Source organism: Panicum hallii, chromosome 9 (assembly GCF_002211085.1).
Source record: "Panicum hallii strain FIL2 chromosome 9, PHallii_v3.1, whole genome shotgun sequence".
Lineage (NCBI taxonomy): Eukaryota > Viridiplantae > Streptophyta > Magnoliopsida > Poales > Poaceae > Panicum > Panicum hallii.
This window is the reverse complement of record NC_038050.1, coordinates 14,123,589-14,150,663: the sequence shown is the minus strand read 5'-3', so window position 1 is coordinate 14,150,663 and position 27,075 is coordinate 14,123,589. Positions and strand designations below refer to the sequence as shown.

General features: G+C 49.3%; 3 protein-coding genes and 1 long non-coding RNA gene across 5 annotated transcripts; 2 read left to right on the top strand and 2 right to left on the bottom strand.

Moving 5' to 3' along the window:
* The first annotated feature begins 418 nt into the window (after positions 1–418).
* LOC112873770 lies at positions 419–3,849 on the top strand. 2 transcript variants are annotated; one of them, XR_003224818.1, is made up of 2 exons: positions 419–2,330; positions 2,617–3,849. It is a non-coding gene; the product is annotated as an uncharacterized LOC112873770 (long non-coding RNA). The 2 variants fall into 2 exon arrangements; XR_003224817.1 differs by having other exon boundaries at positions 2,597–3,849.
* Positions 3,850–6,735: 2,886 nt separating this feature from the next.
* On the top strand, positions 6,736–8,589 carry LOC112876770 (flotillin-like protein 1). The gene has a single exon (XM_025940945.1). It carries the CDS (start codon positions 6,838–6,840, stop codon positions 8,293–8,295), a length of 1,458 nt encoding a protein of 485 aa, XP_025796730.1. The 5' UTR covers positions 6,736–6,837; the 3' UTR covers positions 8,296–8,589.
* Positions 8,590–18,068: 9,479 nt separating this feature from the next.
* On the bottom strand, positions 18,069–20,127 carry LOC112876830 (flotillin-like protein 2). Its single transcript, XM_025941010.1, has 2 exons — positions 18,974–20,127; positions 18,069–18,832 (listed from the first exon to the last, which is right to left on the bottom strand). Exons 1-2 carry the CDS (start codon positions 19,916–19,918, stop codon positions 18,299–18,301), a joined length of 1,479 nt encoding a protein of 492 aa, XP_025796795.1. The 5' UTR covers positions 19,919–20,127; the 3' UTR covers positions 18,069–18,298.
* A 4,470-nt stretch (positions 20,128–24,597) lies between these two features.
* Positions 24,598–26,929, bottom strand: LOC112872826 (aspartyl protease family protein At5g10770-like). Its single transcript, XM_025935864.1, has 3 exons — positions 26,656–26,929; positions 25,561–26,168; positions 24,598–25,454 (listed from the first exon to the last, which is right to left on the bottom strand). The coding sequence occupies exons 1-3, from the start codon at positions 26,813–26,815 to the stop codon at positions 24,753–24,755; spliced, it is 1,470 nt and encodes a 489-aa protein (XP_025791649.1). The 5' UTR covers positions 26,816–26,929; the 3' UTR covers positions 24,598–24,752.
* Positions 26,930–27,075: the final 146 nt, after the last annotated feature.

Genomic DNA, 27,075 nt, shown 5'->3' with positions numbered 1-27,075 from the left:
ACAATGGGCCAGCCACAGAACGAATACAAATACCGCCCAAGGGCGGCCTCTATTTAAGGTGCAAAACAGACACAAAAACAAATACATCCTAAACAGTCCGTGGGAATCGAGTGAATATGATATTAAAAAAACACTCGACTAATGGTTAGTAATTTCATTTTAAAAAAGAGCGATCGTACAATCTCTATCTCTGCTACTAAAACAAATAATTAGGAGACCGGTGTGCCGTCCGATCCAAACCCGCCCCGCGCGATCGTCCTGCCAAGTGCATTGTTACGCCGTCTGATCCCTCTTGACTTCCCGCTTGACTTAATCCAGACCTCTGATCAGCCTGACGGCCCTCAGCGTCATCGTCCTGCCAAAACACTGGCCATCACCGTCCGATCCCGGTCGTACGTGCCGCGGCACCGCCTCGCCCACGCACCCCTCCTCCGCTCCACTCCGTCGCCGTCGCCCTCCTACGATCCATAGCCGTCGACTCCTCCTCCAATGATGACGAGTCGGCGCCGCAAACCAAACCCGCCGCCTCCGAGCCGTCGCCCTCGCCTCCTACGAGCCACCACGGCCGTCTGCTCCTCCGAGACGGCGCTGCAAAGCAAACCCTCGATATCGCGGTCGCCCTCGCCCTCGCTTCCCGCGAGCTGTTGCCGTCCCAGGTTCCTTTCCTGTCCTTGGCCGGCGATCTGCGGGAAGCCACTGCACGCGTGAAGGAGACATCGCACGATCCCCCGCTACCCATGTTCTGCCGGCCTGCACCGCCCCCCGCCCCCATCCTTCTCCCCCCGCATTCTCCTCCACTCACGCGGATCGACGGCCAGCACGTGGAACCGCCGACCTCCACTCGCGCGGATCCACGGGCCTCCGCACCGCCGCTCGCCGAGATTGACCGGCCGCCGCTGATCTCCACGCTCTCTCCGCCCCCGCTCCCTCCCCTGCATCCAGCCGTCCCCACCTTGCGGAGCCTCGGCTGGCCGACGATGCTGCCACGATCACCCCTCCCGAACGTGCCGGCCACATCCCCGCCGTGCGCGGATAGGGAGCATGTCGCTCAACCACCTGCAGCCGCCGGTAAAGATTCAATTATTTTCTGCATATTGCAGCGGCTGGTAAGTGGTAAAGTTTGATATATTTTCTGCATATCGAAATCTTTCACCTGAGATTGCGATGGATGCTTGAGTTCGTGGTGTGAGTTGCCTTTTGTTTCTTCCCTCATCAATGCGAACCCTCTCTCATCTTGCAATAGGATTATCTTCTGACCAAAGAATCAGAATACAGAGATCGGTAATGTTAGTGACCTGCTTCGACTCTGAAATCCTAATTCAATTATTCCAGCATTGCAGTCGCTATGAATCTTGAAGAGTAAAAACGAAAGAAACATCTTGCTAATAATTGGAGATCAAGAAGCTTGCAAATGAATTTTATATTGAACTAAGAGTATAAGCAATAATGGATAATTTATACAGTTGATTTTTGTGCGTCGGCATCTGGAATAGACGCACTTGATGTAAAAAAGGTCTCAAAGGTGTTGATCTCTGAAGTGTGGAAACTGTAGCTTACTCTGGGAAGTCGAAAAGATAATATAGAAAGGAAAGTAATTAATTTTCGACCACTGGTTAGCATATTGTTGCATTTTAGTGTTTGTCAACTATAAATATTTACATATTTTTTGCGCCATTAGAGATAAAAGATCAGTTGAGAAAATAAACATGGCCGCGGGCTCCCGAGCCACCAGAACCCTGGCTCATGAATTTCCACTTAGGTTATTCTTGGCTATTTTATTTTCTGAAACAAAACAACACCCTTTCAATGATTAGCCAATCATCGTTGCACTCTGAAGTAAGTGCACAACTGCACACTGAAGCTGCCATTACATAATGGCATAATGATTGAGTTTCTCTCTAGCTTCCCCTGGTTCTTTCATTGTATTAAGTAAGTAAACACTGAAGTTCGGATGATGTCTCCTATGTATTAAGTAAGTGAGATTGCTTTTTCACCTTTTGCTCCTCTTTGTCTTTTTAGTATGGCTATATATTCTTCTTTTATAGTAGGTCAGGTTCACAACAATCCGTGCATTGTTCAAGATTATTTTTTATTGGGGTATGCTGCATTATCTCAAATGGCTCTCTGAATCAATATTTAGTTTTCCAGAAGTTGTGACAATGAAGAGGGTCTCACTGAATATCTCCAATGGCTCTCTGATTTTTCATTTTCTGCATTTGTAGACTTATGCTCTTTGTTAAACATGATTAGTGGAGCTCGTAATATTGAAATTACAGTATTAGTCTCCAAATAAGCTTGGCCAAGGCTGCGGGATCCTGCACCCTGGAAAGGTCAGTGACCCTTCCTCCCTCCTTCCCTCAGTATGAAGCATTTTTTTTGCTCTGTTTTGTTTGTAGCCATAGTGTGCTTGGGAATCTAATAGAGCTTTCAAATCACTATGTGCTTGCAAACAATGGAAAATTAGCTTCAAATTATTCGGATGCTTAACTGATGCTTCTATGCTTGAACAATAAAATTATTCAGCTATCTATTTTTTGGGTAAAATTTGCATTTGTGTGCTGCTATTTGATTCATTGCTGGTTTCTTTTGTGCCTAGCTGAATTATGTTCGCTTCAGGAATATTGTAATCATAGCTCCAGCACAGCCAAGCATAAACTTTGCCACTGATCCGAAGAGGTAGCCCACTTTAATTCATGAAAAGGAAGTAACTCCTTCTGTTACAATTTCAATCTGTTTATAATTTGTAGTTCAAAAAATAAGGATATTTGAGTATGATGGTTGATGTAAAGCTATGGCTATCTTTTTCTTGAGAAAAGCTTAATATGCTCCGGGTGTCTGGGTTTGAAGTTGCATTTGTATTCAGAATTGCTGATGAAGAATGAGCACTGACATATCTTTGCAATGGTTTCAGAAGTATCTTTGCTGATGAGATGATTGGGGGATTTTGATTCTTCTTTTTTCTCTCTTTTTGATTGTATGTTTTCTGGATGAGAAGATATTGAGTGTTGTCGTTTCTCTAGGGATGGCATGGATGATAGCAACAGGTGCCTTTTACCTGGAGTTGCTGTTTGCTCTCCTGGAGTGGCGTACAACCATTCCTGCTTTCATCACTAAAGTAGTTTCTGAAGTTGTTATGATCGCCTTGGTCTTGTATATGGTTAATTGTGATCTAACGAGACTAATATTTTTTATAATCACAGTGAAGAAATACCCGTCACTTTGAGCTATATAATTTGGAATTCCTTTGGGGCTTTGTAAAACTAACAAACAGGTTGTGCTCCAGATCTCCAGTCTTTGATCTAATTTTTACCTGTTACCTTCCTAAATCAGTCCTTTTATTTACAATCTCAATCTTTCCTATACAGTTGCATTCTCTTCATTCTTCTATCTTCTTTCCTCTGAGTTAATAGTTGCTGCTATTGTTTTACAACACTCTACTTTCTATAGATGGCACTAATTCTATAAACTTCATAGAAGGGCATCTCAACATATGGCATCATGTTTTCTATTGAAAATCTGATATAGGGAAAAAATGATTGGCCATATATGGTTACCAAAGGGCAGGAATAGCTTAGCTCAGATGCTCTGCACTGCAATCAATTCTCAAAGGTGCTGGTGGCGCACACATTGTCGAAAAGTTTCTGCAGCTATCAGTTTTTCCCAAAGAAGGGATATTATAGAATTGCAAAATTGTAACCCTCCTCTTTGTACACCGAACTGAAGGTGAAGGTGAGAGCCCAATGCTCAAGCCCACCCTTCCCTGCCTCCAGCTTCACTGCTCTTGGTGCAGGAAACAATGTCATGTTGAATATAGTAAGTCAGGACATGAACCTGGAAGGTGAAAAGGTAGATATAAACTTCAGTACAGAGGGTTATCATTGTAGTTTTAATTAAGATTCACTTGCTAGCCCCTAATAGTAGTAGCTTTAATTAAGATTAACTTTCTAGCCCCTAATAGCCAAATTGAAACAATGTACAAAATGTGAATCTTAACTAACGCTACTACTCTGTTTGTGCTTGCCCAGTTCATCAACCAGCTGCCTTTGGGGGCATCGGTGCGGGATAGGGGAGAATAATTAACTGATGATCTTCTTAACAGTGACACAATCTTGTGCTTCCTTTAATTTAAACTACTTACCTGAATAATCTATATTTTTATGTGTTTTGTTCCAGATTGCTTTGACACTGCTATGTTACTAATTGATTCTTTCAAAACTCAATTAGCCTCAAAACAGCATATTGCTAAGATATCAACAACATGGTATACATGTTTATTATGTTGGAAATCTTTTGCTACCCGTAGCAAGAATGAACCTAGTGTTTTTTTTTTGAACTGAAATGAACCTACTGTTAAGAAGAAGAAGAGAGATCAACCGGGCCTATTGGGCTGTTGGGCTACGGCGTAACAGAGTACGGCCTGGCAGGTGGCCTGGGAAGCGTGTGAAGCAAACCCAGCCCAACTTCTTCTTCTTTCTTTGAATTTAGTATGGTTCTTTTCTAACCATAATAAAATTTATAGAATAATAAGAACTCCACCGTTCTAGCAATAAAATATGAGAAAAAGGTGCGTGACCATATCTGATGAGAATCTAGTGGCGTGGAGAAGTGGATATATGAAGTTTCGAAACTTCATGTACTCTGGCAGACTTTTATTATTTTATACAAACAGCGCGTAGGAAGTACGTATGTGCAGCCAGCCGCGCGCGCACGTTGACTTTCAGCGGCTCTGACTTTTGGGCATCGATAATCCTTGGTTTGGCGCGCCTCAACCGAAGCCGGGACGCGGGACATACATGCATGGTCGTCGTGCTTTGTGCACCACCGACCCGGTCGATCCGCTCGAAGTTCCCTCTTCTGACCAGCAGCAATCATCGACTCATCGTGCGTGCCGAACGCCGTAATGTCCGTGGCAAATTAAACTGGCAATGCTAAATGCGCAGGCTTCTCTCCGGCCGGGCCGCCTCCTTCCGTACAAGGCGCCCGATGGAGATAGGAAACGCGTGACGTCACGCAACTCACAGGTCGCAGCGTCACCGCTGCCGGCCGTACGTCGTGCACCAGCATGGCAGCAATAGGTAATACCGCGTGCGATCGATCGAGGACGAGCAGCGGATTTGCCTTCGTTCGCTTTCGATACATGATCCGCCGGACCCGGCCCTTCCCTGCAGATTAAGAACGAAAGAGATCGGTGCTGACGAGACAATCATACTGCACAATGATTACATTACACGAACCAGCTGATGATAATGATAAACACGTCGTCGCACTCAAAGCTGAAACCAAGGAAGCTCGGCCCTATACTAGCTAAGCGGCGGCAGGTTCCAAGTCATCGTGCTATTTTCTGGTTCGATACAACTTTCGGAACGGAACTTGCGCACCGGTTCTTCATTCTTGATCGGAACGACTTGGAAATTTCTGGTACAAGAGCAACAATTGGATACTACACTTTTTATACGACGAGAAGAACAAGTAGAAGCAAGCGCGCGGTCATATTTTTCGGCTGTCAGATAATTGACTTATGCGGCCGTATACTTACCTGGCAATTGCATGGAGTTGGAGGGCAACGACTCATCAACCATATCTGTTTGTGGAGAATACCCTTCGGAATGAGAAAGCACCACAATGACACGTGAAACGAACTCAGATGACGCTAATGAAGAAGAGAGACACCTTCGGAATGGAACAATGATTCTCTGTTCAACAGAAATCCATTCTATCAATTACATTTACATGGATATTAATAGGGGCGGTTCACCTACCCTAACCGTTATCACACCATTTTATCCCTCAACAACTATATTCCATGAACATTCCAGGGGTATACAGTAATTTTCTATCTAATCCCCCTTTGCGGCTCAGCATTCAGGCTTCGTCTCATCGTCTGTTGCCCGATCAGATGAAAACCCCGGAGTCGACTTTGTTTCGCCGGCCCTCCAGGAGAGCTTCGTCTTTGAGACTCTTCGGTTCGGACCGAAGGATCCGATCCGCTTGTGGGGCCGCCCGGGAGGTTGGTCCACCTCTTCATCCTTGGTCCCCTCAGCATGATCCGAAGGTGGCGCCCCCGACAATATCCAAATGCAGAACATCAGAAAAAGTAGAGTATAGACATTGTTTCTGTAGAAGAAAAATCTTATTCCTTATGTCGTAACTCTTATTCATTCGAAAAATAAATTTCAAACCGCTTGTTTTATTCAAAGATAGAGATGGCTACCATGCATAAATGCATACTCCCTCTATTTTTATTTATATGTCGTATTGGATTTATTCTAAGTTAAATTTAGCCAACTTTGACTAAATTTATAGAAAGGAATAATAACATTTACAATACCCAATTTATTTCATTGAATCCACCATAAAATATATATTGATAATGCATAGGTTGGGTATTACAATTGTTTTTATATTTTTTATAGATTTGGTCAAAGTTAATTAAATTTAACTTATGGTAAACCTAATACGACATGTAAATAAAAAAGAAGGGAGTAAAAGTCAGCATTGCTTTTACGCTCTCTCAGACAGCCTAAGCAGAGCGATTGAATTTGAATACCCTTCATTCCACTACATTCATGTATTGAAGTTGACGTGAATCACGAGTAATTTTCAAATAATATCATTGCCCCGAAAGTATCGCGCCAATGGCAACGAAATGCACAGCTTGTGCATGCCGCCTGCCGTTGTTCATAGGATATATATACATATATACATGTTGCAGAGTTTTGCCCTTCATCCACCAACTCGACATAGCTAGCTAGTAATCTTTTCTTGCTTCGATCGTGCTCCTCAAAGTTGCACAACCCAGAAGCAGCTAGCTAGCAGACGCCGACCGATCGAGAAACAATGGGGTTCGTCTACCGGATCGCGAGCCCGTCGGAGTACCTGGCGATCACCGGGTACGGCATCAACGACGTGAAGCTCGCGAAGAAGGCGTGGATCGCGCCGGGGCAGCGGTGCACTCGCTTCGACATCTCCCCGGTCAACTACACCTTCGAGGTGCAGGCCATGAGCGCCGAGAAGCTCCCCTTCATCCTCCCCGCCGTCTTCACCATCGGCCCCCGCGCCGACGACGACGAGTGCCTCCTCCGCTACGCCAAGCTCATCTCGCCCCACGACAAGCTGTCGCACCACGTCAACGAGCTCGTCAAGGGCGTCATCGAGGGCGAGACCCGCGTGCTGGCGGCGTCCATGACCATGGAGGAGATCTTCCGGGGCACCAAGTCCTTCAAGCAGGCCGTCTTCGAGAACGTGCAGCTGGAGCTCAACCAGTTCGGCCTCATCATCTACAACGCCAACGTGAAGCAGCTCGTCGACGTGCCAGGGCACGAGTACTTCTCCTACCTCGGCCAGAAGACGCAGCAGGAGGCCGTGAACCAGGCCAAGGTGGACGTCGCCGAGGCCCGGATGAAGGGCGAGGTCGGCGCTAAGGAGCGGGAGGGCACCACGCGGCAGAACGCCGCCAAGGTGGACGCCGAGACCAGGGTGTACACGGTGAAGCGCCAGGGCGAGGGCGCCAAGGAGGAGGCCAGGGTCAAGGCGGAGGTGAAGGTGTTCGAGAACGAGAGGGAGGCGGAGGTGGCGGAGGCCAACTCGGAGCTGGCCATGAAGAAGGCCGGGTGGGAGCAGCAGACGCGGGTGGCCGAGGTGGAGGCGGCCCAGGCGGTGGCGATCCGGGAGGCCGAGCTGCAGGTGGAGGTGGAGCGCCGGAACGCGGCCAGGCAGACGGAGAAGCTCAAGGCCGAGCACCTCAGCAAGGCTGTCGTCGACTACGAGATGAAGGTGCAGCAGGCCAACTGGGAGCTGTACAACCGCCAGAAGGCCGCGGAGGCGCTCCTGTTCGAGCAGGAGAAGGAGGCCGACGCGCGCCGGGCGGCGGCCGAGGCGGCCTTCTTCGCGCGGCAGCGCGAGGCCGAGGCGGAGCTCTACGCCAAGCAGAAGGAGGCCGAGGGGCTGGCGGCCATGGGCCAGGCCCAGAGCGTGTACCTCTCGGCCATGCTCGGCGCGCTGGGCGGCAGCTACAGCGCGCTGCGGGACTACCTGATGGTCAGCTCCGGCGTGTACCAGGAGATGGCGCGCATCAACGCCGACGCCATCCGGGGGCTCGAGCCCAAGATCAGCGTGTGGAGCAGTGGCGCCGCCGGCGGAGAGGGCGGCGATGCCGGCGGCGGCGGCGCGATGAAGGAGGTGGCGGGTGTGTACAAGATGCTACCGCCGCTGCTGACGACCGTGCACGAGCAGACCGGGATGCTGCCGCCGGCGTGGATGGGCACTCTGACGGGCGGCCCCTCGACGTCCACCTGATGAGCTCAGCTACATGAGAAGCTTTGTGTTTGCCTGGTGAGTGCGCTAGCTGAGCTGAATCAAAGACCTCGCCTCTGTCATATGTAATTTTCACGCGCGGCCATGTAGGTCGACATTTCAAATTTTCAAAATGTAGTGTGCTTCACATTTTGAAAGTAAATCACTAAATTCCTTTTGTTTGCTGTATGTAACTGCGGTATCGTGTAAAGAAAATAATATATGCATTTTTAATTGGTGGGGGTATTTGTACCTGGCAACCTTTCCTTTACTATGGATGCCATCTTGGCATCCTCGGTGGGAAAAAAATAGAGCTATGTAGCCCTTATCATTTACCCCATTTTTTCGAGTTTGTTCTCTTCATCGATAAAAAGGAAATCATCTCGAGTGGATCGACCTGTTGGGCCGCGCCGAGGCCGGCGCGCCGTCGCTTTGCCAATCCATCGCTACCTTGACACGTGACTACATAAGGTTGTGAGCATGTCGCCCGCGTTAGTGTCACGCCCGAGCTGCGGGGCTGGCTGCCCAGCTCGCAGTTGGTTTTTCCGGTTGATTTGCGTGAGCGTTCCGTTCCGTGGGTGCCGCCGGTGCCGCCGGGCGGAGGCACCAACGACGTGGGCGAGCGGAAAGGATCGGCGCCCACGGCACAGGCCACACAGTCCAGGAGGCTCCAGGGAGTCAGGAGGGGACTGACTGGTCAAGCGGCTGGACGTAATCCTCAACTAATCCCTGGTGCTAAGTGAAACATTACGCGGTACCTAGTGGAGGCAGTTTCTGAAAGAAAGAAAGCAAAGCATGACTGCACGACCGTTTCGACCTCACCACACGCTGGCGTTGTTAGTCCAGATCTTGGGCTTTACGCGGTACCTAGGGGGTTTTCATGTTCCCAATGATGACAGCTGGTGTAGCTTCTTGGAGGCCCAGCTCGGGGCTCCTTTGGCGATCGGCTGGGGGTGAAGAAAGTGAAGATGGGCACGACGACCTCAGCATGATGACTGATGAAAGCACATCGACAGTAGGCGGAAAAAGGAAGATCAGGAGGAATGCCGGAGACGAGATCTCAAAAACTTAAATAAATTTGTCTTGATGTTGTTCCTGTCTGTATGTGCTGGCTGAACTTGCTTGCTAGCTCTGAGCTGCTACCACTGGGCTATTCTCTGTAGGTTGGTAGTCCCTGGCTTGGTAGTAGTCTCTCACTAAACCGAATACGTTGTTATTCTGCCTTGTTCAATGAATGGGGCTGGGCCATGACGACCTTTTCTAAAAAAATGTTTCTAACGATGAGGTAGTTTGCATTGAATTTTAAGCTGTCGATGATGTATTATTGCCGCTGCATCTGCTCTCTGACCGCTGCCGAAGGCTAAGAGATACCGATGCCTAACATATATCTTGCATTGCATCCGATCGGTCATGAAGCACCAGAGCGCTCAGCGCCTCCGGTGTTGCCAGGTGTCTTCCGCTTTTTTGCAAAAAAGTCCTTCACGTTGCCAGAAATTATCATGTAGGTCCTCTATCCCCTTCTCCCTCTCTTCTCCCCGCCGCCGCCCGTCGCGACTCGCCTGCGCACGGGGAATGCCCTTCAATCCCATCAGGACATGCAACCGGTCCTCCCATGGCAGGGAGCCGCCGCCCCCATCAGCCAAGGGCAACGGCCAGCCCGATAAGGTAATTTGACTTTTTTTTTTCTTGGTGCATTCCTATATATATGGATTTTTTACAACAGTTTTCATGGTACATGAAAAGGAATGACGCTTCTCTTCTTCATAAACTCCTAGCTAGGAAAATTACTTTATCACATTATTAGTTCTCAGGTGATATTTGTTGATTTTTATTTGATTAACACAAAGAAAGATGGCTTTGCAGTATCTGAATAATGATTGTAAGCAGTAATACACTTTGCAATGCTTTGCCTGCTTCTGGTTTGAGCATAATGTCACTTTCCAGTATCCAAATAATCTTTGAATTAAGAATTCAATACCGCTCTTCAGTTACTCATCAGTGGTTTCTGTAAGATCCTTTAACAGTAACTCTGGTAGTCTGGTTAAAGTATCTATCCGTTCTGAATTGTCTTGCTCCTATCAGAATTGTCATTTTCTGTTTACATGATAAAAAGTTTGTGTATAGCATGAAAACGGACTGGTACAGTGTGAGAGAGCAGGACATCTTACATTGTCTGCTTGTTGATACTTGTTTTATGCTGATGGGTGTTAGGGCTTAAGGTGGCCTTCTACTTTTAACAGTACAACTTACATTGTTTGCTTGTTGATACTTGTGGTATGACCCACATTTTACTTGTAACAATACTATCTTACTTCCTCAATAATTTTATCTATAATACAGATAAAATCCACATAGCACTGCATTGGTCTGGATGAACTGAATGATAGATAGGTATACTCTGTGCTTCATTAGGTAGGAAAGCCTTGTGTTGTTGTTCTTGTTCATGGGTCAGATGGCATTAGGAATTTATTTCTTCCTGCTGCCAAGAAGTTGAGGAAAGTGCTGTTGAGTTCCTGGTTAAAGGTTGATGAGATCTTGAGTTCTAGGAGAAGTCTTGTGTTTGCTATGGGGCCTGACAAATGTAGCATTGGTATATATGCTTACGATCATAGGATTAAACCTATTTATCGTGATGTCTATGTTGTGCTATATGTTATGACCCGTCTCTCTTCTTGCTTAGCCCATCAAAAGGACTCTTCCTTTGCAAGCAAGGTGAAGAAAATAGTTGTACTGGGTGGAGCCTTCTTTGTGGCTGGCTGAAGAAAATAGTTGTACGGGTTGCAATTTTAATTCTTATTTCTTCATTATATATATATATATATATATATATAGAGAGAGAGAGAGAGAGAGAGAGAGAGAGTAATGTTACTTCCCACCTGGTAATAGGTGACCATGTTTGATAGATTTTTGACACCATCCGCTTAAATTTCTAAACAGCTTGTCAACTTTATGATTGAGGTACATAATTAACAAAAAAATCAGTAAGCATAGTGAAGTAGAAAGGACGAATCGACTATTTCTCTGTCTAAAGCCACTAGCTTATCATGACAATATAGATATGGTTGATTGTGTAGCGTTCCCTTCTCAGGTTAATGTGTTAATTCTTAGTTTTAAGTACATATTTGGTTCTGTGAACTAAGATCCAAACTCTGTATGTCTGAATTTAAGGAGGAGGTCACTTGGGTTCAGAAAGCCTAATATACATTGTAAAAGAGTATATCAGTATGACATTCCTTCCGGTGCCACCAAGATCTAATTGTAGATGCGTGCTTGCTTACTGCTGACTACTAATGCTGGATATATCTGCGAGTGGAAATGAAAAAAAAAGTCAAAAGTGTGTGTGTCAAAAGTATATTCTGAATCTCTGAATTTTCAGTGCAACAGAGGTTTTCACTTTTCAGTAGTAGCACAATGAGTCTATCCTAGAAAGTTATGCCGGTCATTGAGTGTAAACTTATATGTCCCCTAATTTCATAAAAATAAGATGCATGCAGTCAAATTTGCCATGAATAAGAGGCCAAAAACACTATAACTGATTAATTTGTTTTAATCCTTTCTAGAATTTACAGGATGCGGAGGTTCCTGGATGGATTATTGATGGTGGTGCTCTGTGGGAGTAGCTAGAGATGACCTTAATGCGCTGAAATTTGTTTGAGTTGGTAGCTGGCTGTTAGATTCTTCTTTCAGTTGTTCCTCGTGGTGGCCGTCTTTCTTTTTCCTTAGCTCTTGCACTGTGTTAAAGTTCGTATCTATGGTCTAATACTGATGAAGTAGTGGGTGCACCTGTCATTATGATGAACTGTTGCTGCCATTACACATGAGAGACTTGGTTCATTTATCGTTTGATAAATCAAATTAGTTGGCCATGTGATTGTGGCCAGATGAATGTCCTGGTACTTGAGAAATTAGTGACATATTACCTTTTTGATTTTTGTTAAGCCATGTAGATATATGTTATGGAATGGACTCAGCTCTTTCTACATAATTCCCTATATCATCTTAGTACTAAAATCGAATATGTTGCATCTATATCATTTCTTGTCTCTGTTTGGAGATGTTGGTACCATCATGTGCTTGGGACCATCATGTTTGGTCTTACCTCTTTTGAAACACACATTTTTGTTTATTGTTTGCACATTTATTTCTGTAATTAGGGATATGACAGGGCACGCAACGCGCGCTCAATGTTCTAGTTTGTATCAAGGGAGGAAGGTGCTCAGAAATTCTGGGCTTCCCGGATGCAGACCACGGTCATTTGTACGTGCGGTCATGTGGGTTGACATTTTAAATTTTCAAAATGTAGTGTGCTTCACATTTGTTTGCTGTATGTAACTTCGAAATTGTGTAAAGAAAACAAGAAGTATGTGCATTTTTAATTCCTGGGGGCATATGTACCCTCTCCTTTACTATGGATGCCATTTTTGTTGAAAAAATAGAGCCATGTAGCCTTCATCATTTCCCCTATTTTTCGAGTTTGTTCCCCTCACCGAGAAGGAAATCATCTCGAGTGGACCGGCCTGTCGAGTCACCGAGGCCAGCGCACCGTCGCTTCACCGCTCCATTGCTGCCTGGACATGTGAGCACGTCGCCCGCGTCAGTGCCACGCTCGAGCTGGGGTGAGGTTATATGTCTGAATTAGGGGGTGCCCATGCACCTATAGAATTTTGCAAAAATAATAACTAGATCTGATTTTTTACCATACTCCCCACAGCTCAACTCCATGCATCTAAAAGGCAAGTGCACCCCTTCGATGAATGGGGCTGGGCAATGGCCTCCTTTTCTAAAAAAAATGTTTCCAACGATGAGGCAGTTTGCATTGAATTTTAAGCTGAATCCAACATTTTAAGCTGCTCTCTGACCGTTGCCGGACATGCTGAGCGATACCATACCTAACATATATCTTGCATTGCATCCGATCGGTCCTGTCAGTTGTATCAAGGGAGGAAAGTGTTGCGAAATTCGGGGCTTTCCGGATGCAGAACACGATCAGAACGCTCACGTTTTGAAACCCAAATTGGGTGGACAGCGCCAGTGGAGAATATCTTCGCTGCGACCTATAAGGCTGCATGCAGAATCAAAATCTAACAATGTTCACACTGTGAGCGATACCTCTGTTATGATACTGTGATATTGTGTAAAGAAAATAAGGGGTATGTGCATTTTTAATTGCTGGGGGCATATGTACTTAGGCACTTGCCACCCTTTTCTGTGGATGCTATTTTTAGTGAAAAATAAAGCTATGCAGCCTTCATCGTTCCCCATTTTTTTAGTTTGTTCTCTTCACCAAGTAGGAAATCATCTCAAGTGGACACCGCGCCGAGGTCGTCGCGCCGTTGCTTCGCCACTTCATGTCTATGTGGATACGTGACGTGGGGGCAGGGGGCCTGGAGCCCCCCAAAGTCCCCCTAATAATTTTCAAACATGAATGAAGAAGAGAAACAAGAAAAGAAGGAAGAAGAAAAAAAAGAGGAGGAAGGAAGAAGAAGGGAATATAAACCTCCCTAAATTTAGATTCTAGATTCGTTACTGGCATGCGTGAGCTTCACGCCCGAGCGGGGGCGGAGGGTTAGCTCGCAACTTGCAATTGGTTTTGCCGATTTATTAGCACGAGCGTTCCGTTCCGTGGGTGCCGCCGGACGGAGACGGGGTGGCGCCACCGACATGGGTGAGCGGAAAGGATCGGCCACAGTTCATGATGTGGATGCAAGGAGGCTCCAGGGAGGTTGATAGAGACTCACAAGGACTGACTGGTTAGACGGCTGGACATAATATTTTTTGAAAAGAACTAAACAGAAGAGCTGCCGATTATATTAATAAGGAGGAAAATCTAGATTTAGGTAACAACAATACGCAACTTGGTAACAACAATACGGAAAATTCAGACCGGGTAATTAGCAGATTGGAACATCAACATATACCGCACCATTCAACTTGAAGCAATATCAATACTGATCGGTTGGATTGGAATATAACACAGGCCGCAAGTTTGTGAAACATTACGCGATGCCTAGTGAAGGCAGTTTCTGAAAGAAAGCAAAGCAAAGCATGAGTGCACGACTGTTCCGACCTCATCACGTCTGCGCGCTGTTGGTCCACAAAGTACGTCCAGATCTTGGGCTATATGCGGCGTGGTGACCTAGACTTGGCCCATTTATGCTGGCGCTGTTGATCCGTCCGTCCGCTCGGCGGCATCGCAACAAGCCCCCAGCAGCCGAGGTCGAGGCCCGTCGAGCTCCGACGGCCCAAAGGAGCGATCTCTCAAAGACCGCTGCACACACCTACAGGCAGCATTCGCGCGCAGCCAACCAAAGGGAGGAAGAAAAAGCCAGCCAAAGGGAAAAAGTAGATCGAGGTCCCAAAAGACCTGACGGCTCCTCACGAGCCAAGCCACGCATGCGTAGGTTTCGCTTCAAAAATGAAATGAAACGAAGAGGAGCAAAACATTTGCACCACTGGAATCTATAAAAATCCAGTCGGGGAAAAGAAACAGCCGGCAGAACAAGCAAGCGCGTACCAAATCAGTTGGGAACCCATGGTAGCACCAAACAAAATTAATGCATTGCCTCCATTAAAAATAAAATGCACTAGAGGTCCATCAACTTATAAGAGAATATCATTTAGATCATCAACTTTAAAATTACATTTCTAGATGCATAACTTATAATTTATATCACTTAGGTCCACAAACTCTGAAAGTCCATCCCTAAATCCATAAACTTGTAATTTGTATCAGCTAGGTCCATAGCCCGTCATCTAGCCTTCACGCACTGATATCGCACCAATATGAATCTATATGGTGTCTGCACGCTGCTGGAGTTTCGCTAGAAGGGTTAAATTTGAGCCCCGATTTCGAATCAAGTGCATAGGGAGAGGAGAGAAGAGGGATGAAAGACTTATTTTGGATGTTATTGACATGTATTAGGATGCAAAGGGGGGCTTACGGGCTGCCATTGGTGAGTTCTGGATAGATATGACCTCGTAATATGGGTTGAGAGAAGGGGGTGATGGCTTAAAAAGGTGGAGGAGATCATAGAGGGACTCAACAAACCGTGGTAGGGGATATTATGCCCTCCGTGGCGCGGGTGGCCAGATATGGTGGCGCCAGGTGTTGTGGCGAAAAATCTTGTGACGACGTTAGACTTAGGTTAACCTAGAGTGGTTCTCGGTGAGGGATTGAAAGGTATTCATGGACAACGATATCGGGGTGACTTTTGTGGGTGAGTCTGTAGCCATACGACTGCTAATGGATAAAGTTGTGACTAAAAAAGGTACTTTCAGAGTTTATATGTAAGTGACATAAATTGCAAGTTTATGTACCTAAAAATGCACTTTTAGAGTTTATTGATGTTTTCAAAGTTTACGCAACTAAATGACACAAATTATAAATTAATGATCTAAAAATGCATTTTTTAAGTTCGTAAACCTAAACGACACATCTTTACAGGTTGATCAACTGGTAATTTTACTATTGCTTTAATTTGTCACATACGCGTCGGCGCAGCAGCTCCGTGCACATGCACGAGCTCGCTCGGTAGGCCGGCAGGCTTTGCGTTTGCTTTTGGCAGCACAGCGCGGCTCGCAAATCCCACGCAAGCTACACGCAGGCACGGTAACTTTCGCGTGCGCCTGCTCTCTCTCGAGTCGAAAAGATGAGCTTATCGGCGCCAGGCATGATGAGCGCTGCGCCCTCGCCCCTTTCCAGATTCTTTCACCGATCCAGCAGAGCGATCGGTTACTAAAGCTCCAAAGCTCTAAAGCCATCTACAGGTTACTAAGGTGGTTGCCTCGAGGGGGTGTTCGGTGCTGGAGGTGCCGTGTCGTACACACACAGGTTAGATCTTCATCAGGCAAAGCTCTTAAGCCATCTACAAATTACTAAGGTGGTTGTCTCGAGGAGGTGTTCGGCTCTGGATGCTAAACTTTAGCTCTATCATAAAACTAAATAAAGTTTAATTATAAAACTAATTGAAAAACCCCTAACTAATTCACAACTAATCTAATTACGTATATTAATCCATGATTAGTGGATGGTTACTGTTGCATCGCTGTTGCAAATCATAAATTAATTAGGCTCGTTAAATTCGTCTCATGAGTAAACAGATTTTATTTAATATTTCTAAATTTTTAATATGACAGAGTTAAATTTTAGTCCTCCGGAAACAAATAGGGCACCGCAGCAACACAAAAAATAACAAAAAGCACTGCAGCCGCGTGATGATCAGCGGAGAGCAAAGCAGCCTTTGCCACGCAAATGCTGTTGTGCAAAGAAACCAGGATACACACACAGAATACACATGAAGATGCCGTCCAAGTAATTAGCACCAGAGAATACACATGAAGACGCAGTCTATATAAACCGAGTTCACAACTCATTAGCGATTCAAAACAAGAGCCACCAGATAGATGACGCATCTAATTATGTCGCTTAACCCAGCCTTCCAAATCGACGACAGCACTAAGGCTATCTCCACCGGTGTTCCGTAAAAGGATCGCTACTCTAAAATAGCGGATACTGTAGCGCCTGTAAACCTCCACCGGTGTCCGCTATACCGTGCGGGAAAATGGAGGAGGCCCTCTCCGTCCCGCACAGAGGGAGGGGGGACCGGCGTCCTCCATCCCTGTCGCGGCTTCCGCGCGCGCGCGGGAGGAAACTGCCGGTGCGGGAGGCGGACGAGGGCGGCGCGGCGCGGGAGGCGGACGAGCGCGGCGCGGCGCGGGAGGCGGGAGGCAGGAGGAGGGCCGGCGCGGGCGCGGAGGAGGGGCCGGCGCTGGAGGGCGGAGGAGGGCCGGCGCGGGCGCGGAGGGAGGGGCGCGGGCGCGGAGGAGGGGCCGGCGCGGGAGGGCGGAGGAGGGGCCGGCGCGGGCGCGGAGGAGGGCCGGCGCGGGCGCGGAGGAGGGCCGCGGGCGGAGGGAGGGGCGCGGAGGGCCGGCGCGGGCGCGGAGGAGGGCCGCGGGCGGAGGGAGGGGCGCGGAGGGCCGGCGCGGGCGCGGAGGAGGGCCGCGGGCGGAGGGGCGGCGGGGCGCGGAGGGGCGGCGGGCGCGGGAGGCAGGGGAGGCAGGGGCGCGGGCGGAGGGAGGGGCGCGGGAGGCAGGAGGAGGGCGGCGGGCGCGGCGGGGTGGACGGGCGGAGGGGCGGCGGAGGGCGGAGGAGGGAGGAGGGGCGCGAGCGCGGAGGAGGGGCCGGCGCGGAGGGAGGAAGGGGCGCGGAGGGGCGGCGGGCGGAGGGAGGAAGGGCGCGGGAGGCGGAGGAGGCAGGGGCGCGGGCGGAGGGAGGAAGGGCACGGGCGGAGGGAGGAAGGGCGGCCGGCGGAGGGAGGAAGGGCGCGGGAGGCGGAGGAGGCAGGGGCGCGGGCGGAGGGAGGAAGGGCGCCGGCGGAGGGAGGAAGGGCGCGGGCGCGGAGGGAGGAAGGGCGCGGGAGGCGGAGGAGGAGGAGGGGGCGGGCGGCGCGGAGGAGGAGGAGGAGGGGGGGCGGGCGGAGGGAGGAAGGGCGCGGGCGCGGAGGGAGGAAGGGCGGAGGAGGGGGGGGGGGGCGGGCGGCGCGGAGGAGGAGGAGGGGGCGGGCGGCGCGGAGGAGGAGGAGGAGGAGGGTGGGTGGGCGGGCGGGCGGAGGAGGAGGAGGAGGGGGCGGGCGGCTCGGAGGAGGAGGAGGGGGGGGGGCGGGCGGCGCGGAGGAGGCGGAGGAGGAGGAGGGGCGGGCGGAGGCAGAGGGGCGGGCGGCGCGGAGGAGGAGGGGGGGGGGGCGGGCGGAGGCAGAGGAGGGGGGGGCGGCGGGCGGTTGGAAAAATAGAAAAAAAATTGAGATTGTGGGGTACAGAGGATGCAAATAGAGGATATCGTTGGAGTTAGATTTGGTATAGGGAATGAAGTTGATATGGAGGATGGAAATAGGGGATGGAATTTAGAGGACATCGCTGGAGATAGCCTAACGACTCCATAACGACAAGACGCTAAGATAACCAGTTCCAGAACCATCTAGAGTACTTGTTGCCACGGCAGGCGGCGGTTTCAGTTGGCCTCCTTGGGCAGCGCGCCCATCCACGCCGGCGGCAGCATGCCCGTCTGCTCGTGCACGGTCGACAGCAGCGGCGGCAGCATCTTGTACACCCCGGCCACCTGCTGCATCGCGGCGCCGCCGCTGGGGCCGCCCGCGAGGTCGACGCCGCCAGCGCCGCTCCCTCCGTCGGAGCCGTTAGTCCAGATGCTGATCTTGGGCTGCATGCCGCTCACAGCGCCGGCGTTGATGCGCGCCATCTCCTGGTACAGCCCGCCGTCGATCATCAGGTAGTCGCGCAGCGCGTGGTAGTTGCCGCCCAGCGCCTGGAGCATCGACGCCACGTAGTCGGCCTTGGCCTTGCCCACCGTGGCCAGCGACTCCGCCTCCTTCTGCTTGGCGTACAGCTTGGCGTCCTCGGCCAGCTTCTGCTCGAAGAACTGCGCGTCGGCCTGCGCCTTGCGCGCCTCCGCGGCCTTCTGCTGCTCGTACAGCTTCGCCTCCGCGGCCTTCTGGCGGCTGTACAGCGCCGCGTTCGAGTCTTGCACCTGCAAATTTGCAGGATTCAGAACAGCAAATTGATCGATCCACCAATCATGAACCGAAACTGAAATTGATCACGATCGACATCCATGATTTTGGAACCTGAGAATTGCAATAAAATGCATCTACTGCTATTGCTACTCCACCTGAGTGTCGTACTGCACGGTGGCCTTGCTGAGCTGCTCGGCCTTGAGCTTCTCGGTGAGCCGCAGCGCATTCTTCCTCTCGACCTCCATCTGCAGCTCGGCCTCGCGGATGGCGACGGCCTTGGCCGCCTCGACCTCGGCCACCTTGGTCTGCCTGTCCCACGCGGCCTTCTTGGTGGCGAGGTCGGCCTTGGCCGCGGCGACGACGGCCTCCCTCTCGTTCTCGAACACCTTGACCTCGGCCTCCACCTTGGCCTGCTCCTTGATCCCGATGGCCTCCTGGCGCACGCGGAAGACCTTGGTCTGCGCGTCCACCTCGGCCGCCTTCTGCAGCGTGGTCCCCTCCCGCTCCTTGGCGCCGACGGCGCCGCGCATCCGCGCCTCGGCGACGTCGACCTTGGCCTGGTTCACGGCGCCCTGCTGCGTCTTCTGGCCGAGGTACGAGAAATACTCCTGCCCGGGGACGTCGACGAGCTGCTTGACGTTGGCGTTGTAGATGTAGAGGCCGAACTGGTTGAGCTCGAGCTGCACGTTCTCGAAGACGGCCTGCTTGAAGGATTTGGTGCCCTGGAAGATCTCCTCCATGGTCATGGACGCCGCGAGCACGCGCGTCTCGCCCTCGATGACGCCCTTGACGAGCTCGCGGACGTGGGACGAGTTCTTGTCGTGCGGCGCGATGAGCTTGGCGTAGAGCAGCAGGGAGGCCCCGTGGGTGCCGTCGTCGGCGATCTTGGGCCCGATGGTGAAGACGGCGGGGAGGATGAAGGGCAGCTTCTCGGAGCTCATGGCGTGGACCTCGAACTCGTAGTTGACGGGCGTGATGTCGAACTTCTTGCACTGCTGGCCGACCCACACCCACGCCTTCTTCGCGAGCTTGACGTCGTCGATGCCCCAGCCCGTGATGGCCAGGTACTCCGACGCGTCGGCGACCTTGAAGCTCGCCATTGATCTCTCCCTCCGCCCTGCTCTTCCGATCCCTCGGCGGCGGATCGCGAGGATCTCTTCTCCCTCCCTCTCTCGAGTAGGCTGCTGCTGCTGCTGCTGCTTCGACGCGATCGGAACGAGGGGATTGTTTCGGTGAAAGGAATCGAAATCTACGTGGTGATTGGTGAGGGGGAGCCGGCGATGGGCACGCGCGGCGGATATATAGGGGCAGGCAGGGAGGGAGGAAGGAAGGGGATCGATCGAGCAGATGGGATTGGGGGTTTTAGCCGGCGGCGGCGGCGGCGGGGGAGGAAAGCACTGTGCGGCTGTGCCTGTGCGGTTGGTTGTGAACACGTACTGTGTGATCGTGGTGGAAGCGATCGGACGGTCGTGGCCGCGTCCTGGCGACGCACAACACAACAGGAGATCAGTGACCGTCCGTCGTGGGGTGTGTCCTTGGCTTGTGGGACACCGCGCAAATGCGGTAGTATCTCTTTTCTTATACAACTAGTGATTGGCACGCGCCTTGGCGCCCGAAGGAAACAACGGCGATGGAAGTACATCGTAAACATGACTGTACATACATATGTTAGAGTACATGAGGTATACATTAAGATTTATACACATTGGGTACAGTAGTAAGCTAGCAAGCATATATTTACAAAAATTATGGAGAGAAAGACAGCAATAGAGAGATCCAGGCAGCACTCTTTTCTTTAAGAAACTTTGCACCGACACAAAGAAAAGTATATTCTAGCCCTGACCAAACAATTTGGCTACACCAAAGCGAACTACCATTGTAGGATCCCTATAGAAGCTCATATTCTTAGTTACGCGACAAAAAGAAAGAAACAAATAGGATGTGCGTAGATGGTACCAAAAGTTATTCATTATTTTAGTATTTTTAAGCTATTCACTACGCAATTTACCATTTTTAGGCAGCGAACAATCATTTAAATTGAAACAGGTGCAGAGACATGCAATCTTTGATCTTAAGCTATATATCTAGCAAATACTTGAGCTGAGGAATCAAACAAAATTAGATCTAGCATTTTTAGAGCAATATATTAATTAATATTCGTTTAATGTGGCCCTATCCGTTGGCCTCGCTGGCGGCGTCCCTGCGTGCATAGTGTCTATATTATCGTATTACATGTGTCTCTTTACCTTATTTTTGTGAAAATTAAAATAATTGTAAATGTAGTGGTTCGCTATGATCAGGTGGCTACAAGGATTGATGAGAACCGAGCTAAAAGGTAAGAGATGCAATGTTTTGAAGATTGTAGGGGTTTGAACATAATTAGTATTTGAGAAACACGCGTGGACTGCGGGTTAATTTTTATAAAGTTTGGGGTATTTTTTGCAAAAATCAAGGGGCTCAAGCGTAGTTCTTACAAAAATGAATTTTTTTTTGCAAAGTATCTTGTGATAAGCTCTTCGAGTCGTTGGATCGGATAATCGAACGGCCGGAGACTTTTGGCCGACGTGGCTGGCCTGGTGGGTTGGGCAGGCCGCCGCATTTCATAGTTTTTAATAATGCGGTAGTATCAACGGGAAAAAAAAGGAAATTCTATCTTTCCCCTTTCAACTTTTTTTTTCGTTTGCGAATTGCAACGGGCAAATAAATGATACGTACTATCTCCTTTTATTTTGCGAACTGAAACAGCGAGGAATTCGCATCTGCTTCCACAAGTCCCATGCATGTTGAAGCGCAGCATGACACGGCCGTAGAGCGAGGAGAATATGTTTTTTTTCCCAAATTACTTCACTAAACGGGCTATCTCAAATTTGGACGAAATTGTTAAAATATAGTGGAAAATATCTTGTTAAAATACAGCATGCCAACTCGAAGCGTATGCAACCTGCTCGTACATCCAAGCCATCCGTTTGCGGATAAGAATTGCATGCACGACATCTTCTGATCCTAGTGCCACTGAGAGAACACGATGGGATGCGCCGTGCGCGTGCTAGTAGGAAGGCTTTAAGTGAACGAGTTAAGTTGACAAATGGCAAAATATATAAAATATTATGGAAAGTTGAATGAACAGTAAAAATTAAGAAAGTAAGGGTAAAAGAAACTTTTACATTTATCTTATTTTATTATAGAGTATTATATCAGCATAATGATGTGTTACCTCAAAATAAAAATTGAGGGACTGTATTGGTCAATTTGAAAGTTGAGGGACGAAATTAACCCTTAACTCTTGGTATAAAGTTGAGAGACTAAAATGCCATTTTACGGAAGAGCCAAGTGCAAGCCATCAACTAGGAAGCTTCGGGGAAGGTGTGCACATGCTATCTTCCTCACTTGTGCATTGCGCAAGGCGAAGGATATCGGTCGGTGCTGCACCCTTCCATTTCCGGAAAGGTCGCGACCTTGGAATGTGAACTATCTGACGAGCGGTCCGAGTCGTCATCGCGTCAGTCCTGGTCTCTTGGGTCGGACGGTACGGTGATGGAGATCTACGATCACTGTTGGTTGTGGAGTCCTTGGCCTGTTGGGCAAAATAATTCCCAAATGCGGCAATCTCATCAGCAGTTGGTTAAGCGAAAGGAGAAGAATTTATCTTTTTCCCAACAAAAAACAGAAGATGACAATCGGCATCCCTTACGATTTCCTGTTGAAGCGCGAGACGCGCAGCTGTAAATGCAAAGGTTGATTCTAATGCAAATTGCAAAACCATCAAGAAATGTATGTATTGATATACCACATGTGCCTTAGTACAATATCTGCTAGACACTAATATTTTCATGGAGTTATTTTGGAGGAGCAGAAAACTTATTGTTTTCCTAAATAATTCTCTCAAAGGACCCACGGAATTTCTACCATTCTTCTGTTTTTCCAACAATGATACAAATTTATTTCTTTTCAAGAACTTGCCTGGGCAAGTATTTCATTATGAAGAAAAGAGAAGTTTTACAACATTAACGCACCCAACCTCAAACCCGAAAGAACCCAAAGGAAAATATTACACACAAATGAAAAAGGAAAAAATGACCAACAACTAGTGCATGGAGGAAACTAGCCACTAGGACTAGCTTATTTGTGTAAAGTAGTATTTATTGTTGCATTGATCGGTTTGTCTTCGTCATCGATCAATTGAATGGTTGTAGCTAGCATTTGGGTCTGCACGACGCACAATTGGCCCTGCACTCTTCCATTGTCTGGTGGCAATACTCTTTCCGACTTCCGTCGGGGCAGCAATAACAATCTTGCAAGCCATGTCCGAAAATATCACACTTCCCCCGAGAAGAAAATTTCAAGGTAACCTTGCTCTCATCAAATGATTTTGAGTTGACGGTGCTATTAGCAGTAAAACTTCTAGCATTTAATAACTGTGGTCGACCACCTACATAGTTTTGTCTCCATCAATATATGTCAAGTCATATGTATTTTTCTGTAATAGGTTTAACGACAAGAACCTTACCTTGTGCAGTCAGTGATTGGGATCCGAGGAGCAGAGTGAACAAGAACATCTTCATCAGGTCCATCGCCATGTCGTTGGTAATGTTCTTGATATCGGACCTTTGCCTTCACGGCTGTGGTTTAATATTGGAATCTACGAAGATGTATGGTGCTACAGTAAATATGCTAAGCTTAATGGATTCATCTCGCGAATTAATCTCCATCTGTGTAACTAGTTTTGTAATTAATCTATATTTTCTAATTAATACTCAAACATTTGATGTGACAGGGGCTAAAGTTTACTCGCTGGAATCAAACACCCCATATTAACTTGTTATCACTTTTGCATCGCACCCTGTGCAGAGAATGAGCCGAGACGAGTCCCGGCCCGCAGTGCTGCGGTGTGCGTGAAAGGCGATAGGAGAATAGGCTGTTTGCTTTTTGGTTAGTTTGCTGCGACTTTGTGCTGAGATAGGGAGCTAAAAGCGGGTGAATTTGCCTAACATAAGCTATAGACGCTGTGCCGAGGCAGCCAAGCGTGCGTGTGCACACCTCGCATGCACGTGGGTGCAGCTGGAAGCCATCGTCTGCTAAGATGTGTTGAGCGCGTGCAGCTTGTGTGCGTGAGAGTGCACAGGTTGGAGAGAGAGCATGAGAGATTAGAAAACAAAAGAACGCTGATTTGCTGGGGTGTGTGCGAGAGAGGAGAAATTGATGATGATTAAGCCTGAGATGGATTAGATGCAACAGGAGTTGAGACTTGTGAGCTCAAGAAAAGTGTTTAAGCAATTAGATTTTAAAACAGTTTTGAATTTGAATGATTTTTTAATATGAGTTTTCGCGTTGTTACATTGTGAGTTGGGATTACAGTAGTGGTCGCAAAACCGCATGAGTAGGGAACGTGAGAGTACAACCTGAAAGAGTAATGGTCAGCCACATTTATGGGAAAGGTATAAATCCCGCTTTCATGGGTCAAAACAATATCTAGGGAAGGTTTGATTGTTAGGCACACATTGCTAAGCCATATAATTGCACATCACTGAACCTTATTAGCCATGTGTTCTGTTCAATGCTAACTCTATGGGGGGTGAGGAGGGCTCCAGCCCCCTACTATCCAAGAACTCTATTGGAGGTAAAGGGAAAGAAGGAGAAGAGATGGAAAAAGAAGAAAAGAGAAAAAGGAGTAGAGATGGAGGGAGGAGGAGTAAGCCCCTTCTAAATCCCACATCTGCCTCCGCCACTAAGGTTCAGATCATGCATGTAGTACACTATTTTAGTAGCTTAAGATTATGAATGTAGTAAACTATTTTAGTACACTCTTTTTATTTAGGCTTTGATTCTTTATGTTGATGACGTACAATTAAGATTGCTGTTTGATGATGCCAACCTGAGATTTCAGATAGTTATTGAACAAATACACACTACAAATCAGCATGGAATGCCAACAGATCAGCAAGCTCCGGGGGCGAAGCTAACGAGCTTCTTGCCAAGATCGTGCAGCACGCTGTACGTCTTCTGCTGCGTGTTCCCGATGATAGCCACGTCGGTATCGTCGTTGTTGGGCGCGAACCCCAGGCACGCCCGCGACATGTCCACCATGTACAGGATCCCCGACGCGTCCACGTCCAGGCTCGCGCCGCCCTGGAACGCCAGCGACACCGCGGGGAGCGCCTTGCCCTGGACCCCCGTGAGGTCGTAGCAGGTGTCCAGGAACGAGGTCGCGGTTGCCTTCTTGTAGCCCAAATCCGCCATGGCCTTGGCGAACGCGGACCGCAGTGGCGCGTACGCCTTGGGGGGCAGGCGCGTGATCACCGTGCCGGAGTCCAGGATCGCGCCGGCGGTGGAGAAGACGGAGTCCGGGACGGACAACGCGCGCCCGTCCACCTTGATGCCCGTCAGCCCCACGTAGTAGAAGGTCGGCCCCTTGTGGGTCAGCATCGGCGTGAGGCTCGCGTTCGCCGCCGGCGCGCCTGGGCCGAGGTCCAGGAACCCGGTCCCGGACGGCGTCGCCGGGAGGCAGTAGGAGAACACGCCGCTGTACTTGCCGTATGCCTGCGACGTCAGCGACGTCTTGCCACGGCCGAGTCCCATCAGCCCCGCCGTCTGCCCGAACAGCCCGCGGTTCTGTTCGCCGCACCCGAACCTGAACTCCTGCACACAGCACACGCACAAGTGCCATGGAATATGTCCATAGGCATGCACATGTCAGCTGCAGCTGTTACGATTTCCCGCACGTGTGGAGAAACCAATTACGTACCTTAACGGCGTCGGAGGCGAGCGTGAGGGTGTCCTGGGCGTAGAAGCCGACGGTCTCGGAGCCGTCGCCGTAACGGACGCGGTAGAGGCAGTGGCCGCCGGAGCAGCCGCTGATGTCGAGGTCGGAGCAGTAGGACGACGAGCACGAGATGTTGGCGTACGTGGACGACTTGGCCGGGCTGAAGAGCGGCTCCTTCTGCCGGTAGCAGGAGGCCACGCACGGCTGGCACTGCACCCACGTCGTGTCGCTGCCGGTGTCGAACACCACCGTGAGCCGCTCCTCCGGCGTGCCGAGCCCGATGGTCACCACGTAGTTGCCCGTGCCCAGCGCGTTCCCGGATGACGCCGGAAGGTTCGCCGACGCGGCAGACGACGCCAGCGACGCGGGCTGGAGCTGGACTGGCGGCGCGGACGGCTCCGCGCGCTTCGGCCTCACCTGGCCAGTGGTCTCGGACACACGGCGGTGGATGTAATCGACGCGGCGCTGGTCCGCGGCGAGGATCTCCTCGAAGGAAGGCGGCTTCCCGTGCTTGTCGGTCAGCGGGGAGCACGGGCCGTGCTGGTGCACGATCGGCATCCTCGTGCCCATCGCAGCGCCGTGTTTGTGCTCTGAGTTTTCAGACAGAGTGTTCGGTTTAATTCGCAATCAGAATCAAGTTCAAAACTTCCAGTTACAGTTTCAGAATATTAAGAGGTTACGATATTGATTTAAGAAATACATCTTGATTAAACAGCTAGCTTAAAATACTGGGATATTTACACCATGCAAAATTGTGAGTTTTAGTTTTAATCAACAAAAAACCCCATCATTTCTCGGACATTTTCTACAGGCTTAGCCATTGAGTTAGCTTATGGTTAATCGTTTGAACAAGGTCCTTAACTTCGTAATAATATGCTTTCACATCTTTAATGATCTAAATCTCTCCCACATGTTTAAGAAAAAAAAAGAAGGTGGTAAAAATAAAATGCTCTGAAAGTTACTGACAGAGAGTTTCTGCAGTTGTATGAAAGTGCAGTATTCCTATAGATTGTGATAAAAGGTTCTTTTTTCCATTGAGTAGCCGTAGTAATAATTATTCTGATGAGCAAACTAAACCTTGTGGTGTGAGGCAAGCCGAGTCAACATGGAGCTTCACATCGGAGCTGCCCTCGGCACCAAGAGCGGCGGCCCTAGACCCAGATGATGCAACCGCAGCACCAGCAAGCAGGAGGATGAGGCAGAATCGTCCATGGCTGGGGCAGCAAGAAGCTGCCATGGCGATAACTGTCAAGTGGCCACGATTCAGGCTGCTGGCACCGTCAGAGAGCGAGAACGCATGCCCGAATCAACCGCACATGTTCTTGATGCCATGTGCCCATGTCCCGTGTATACATTTATAGGCCTCAAGTCCTGGGCTTGCGATGCTGTATGAGCAAGAGCCTTGCACAGTAGTTGATCGGTCTATTTCGGAGCGCTCTGCTGCCTTGTCCTTGCATCTGGGCTGCCGGCGGGTGCCGGGAACATCGATCGGTATTG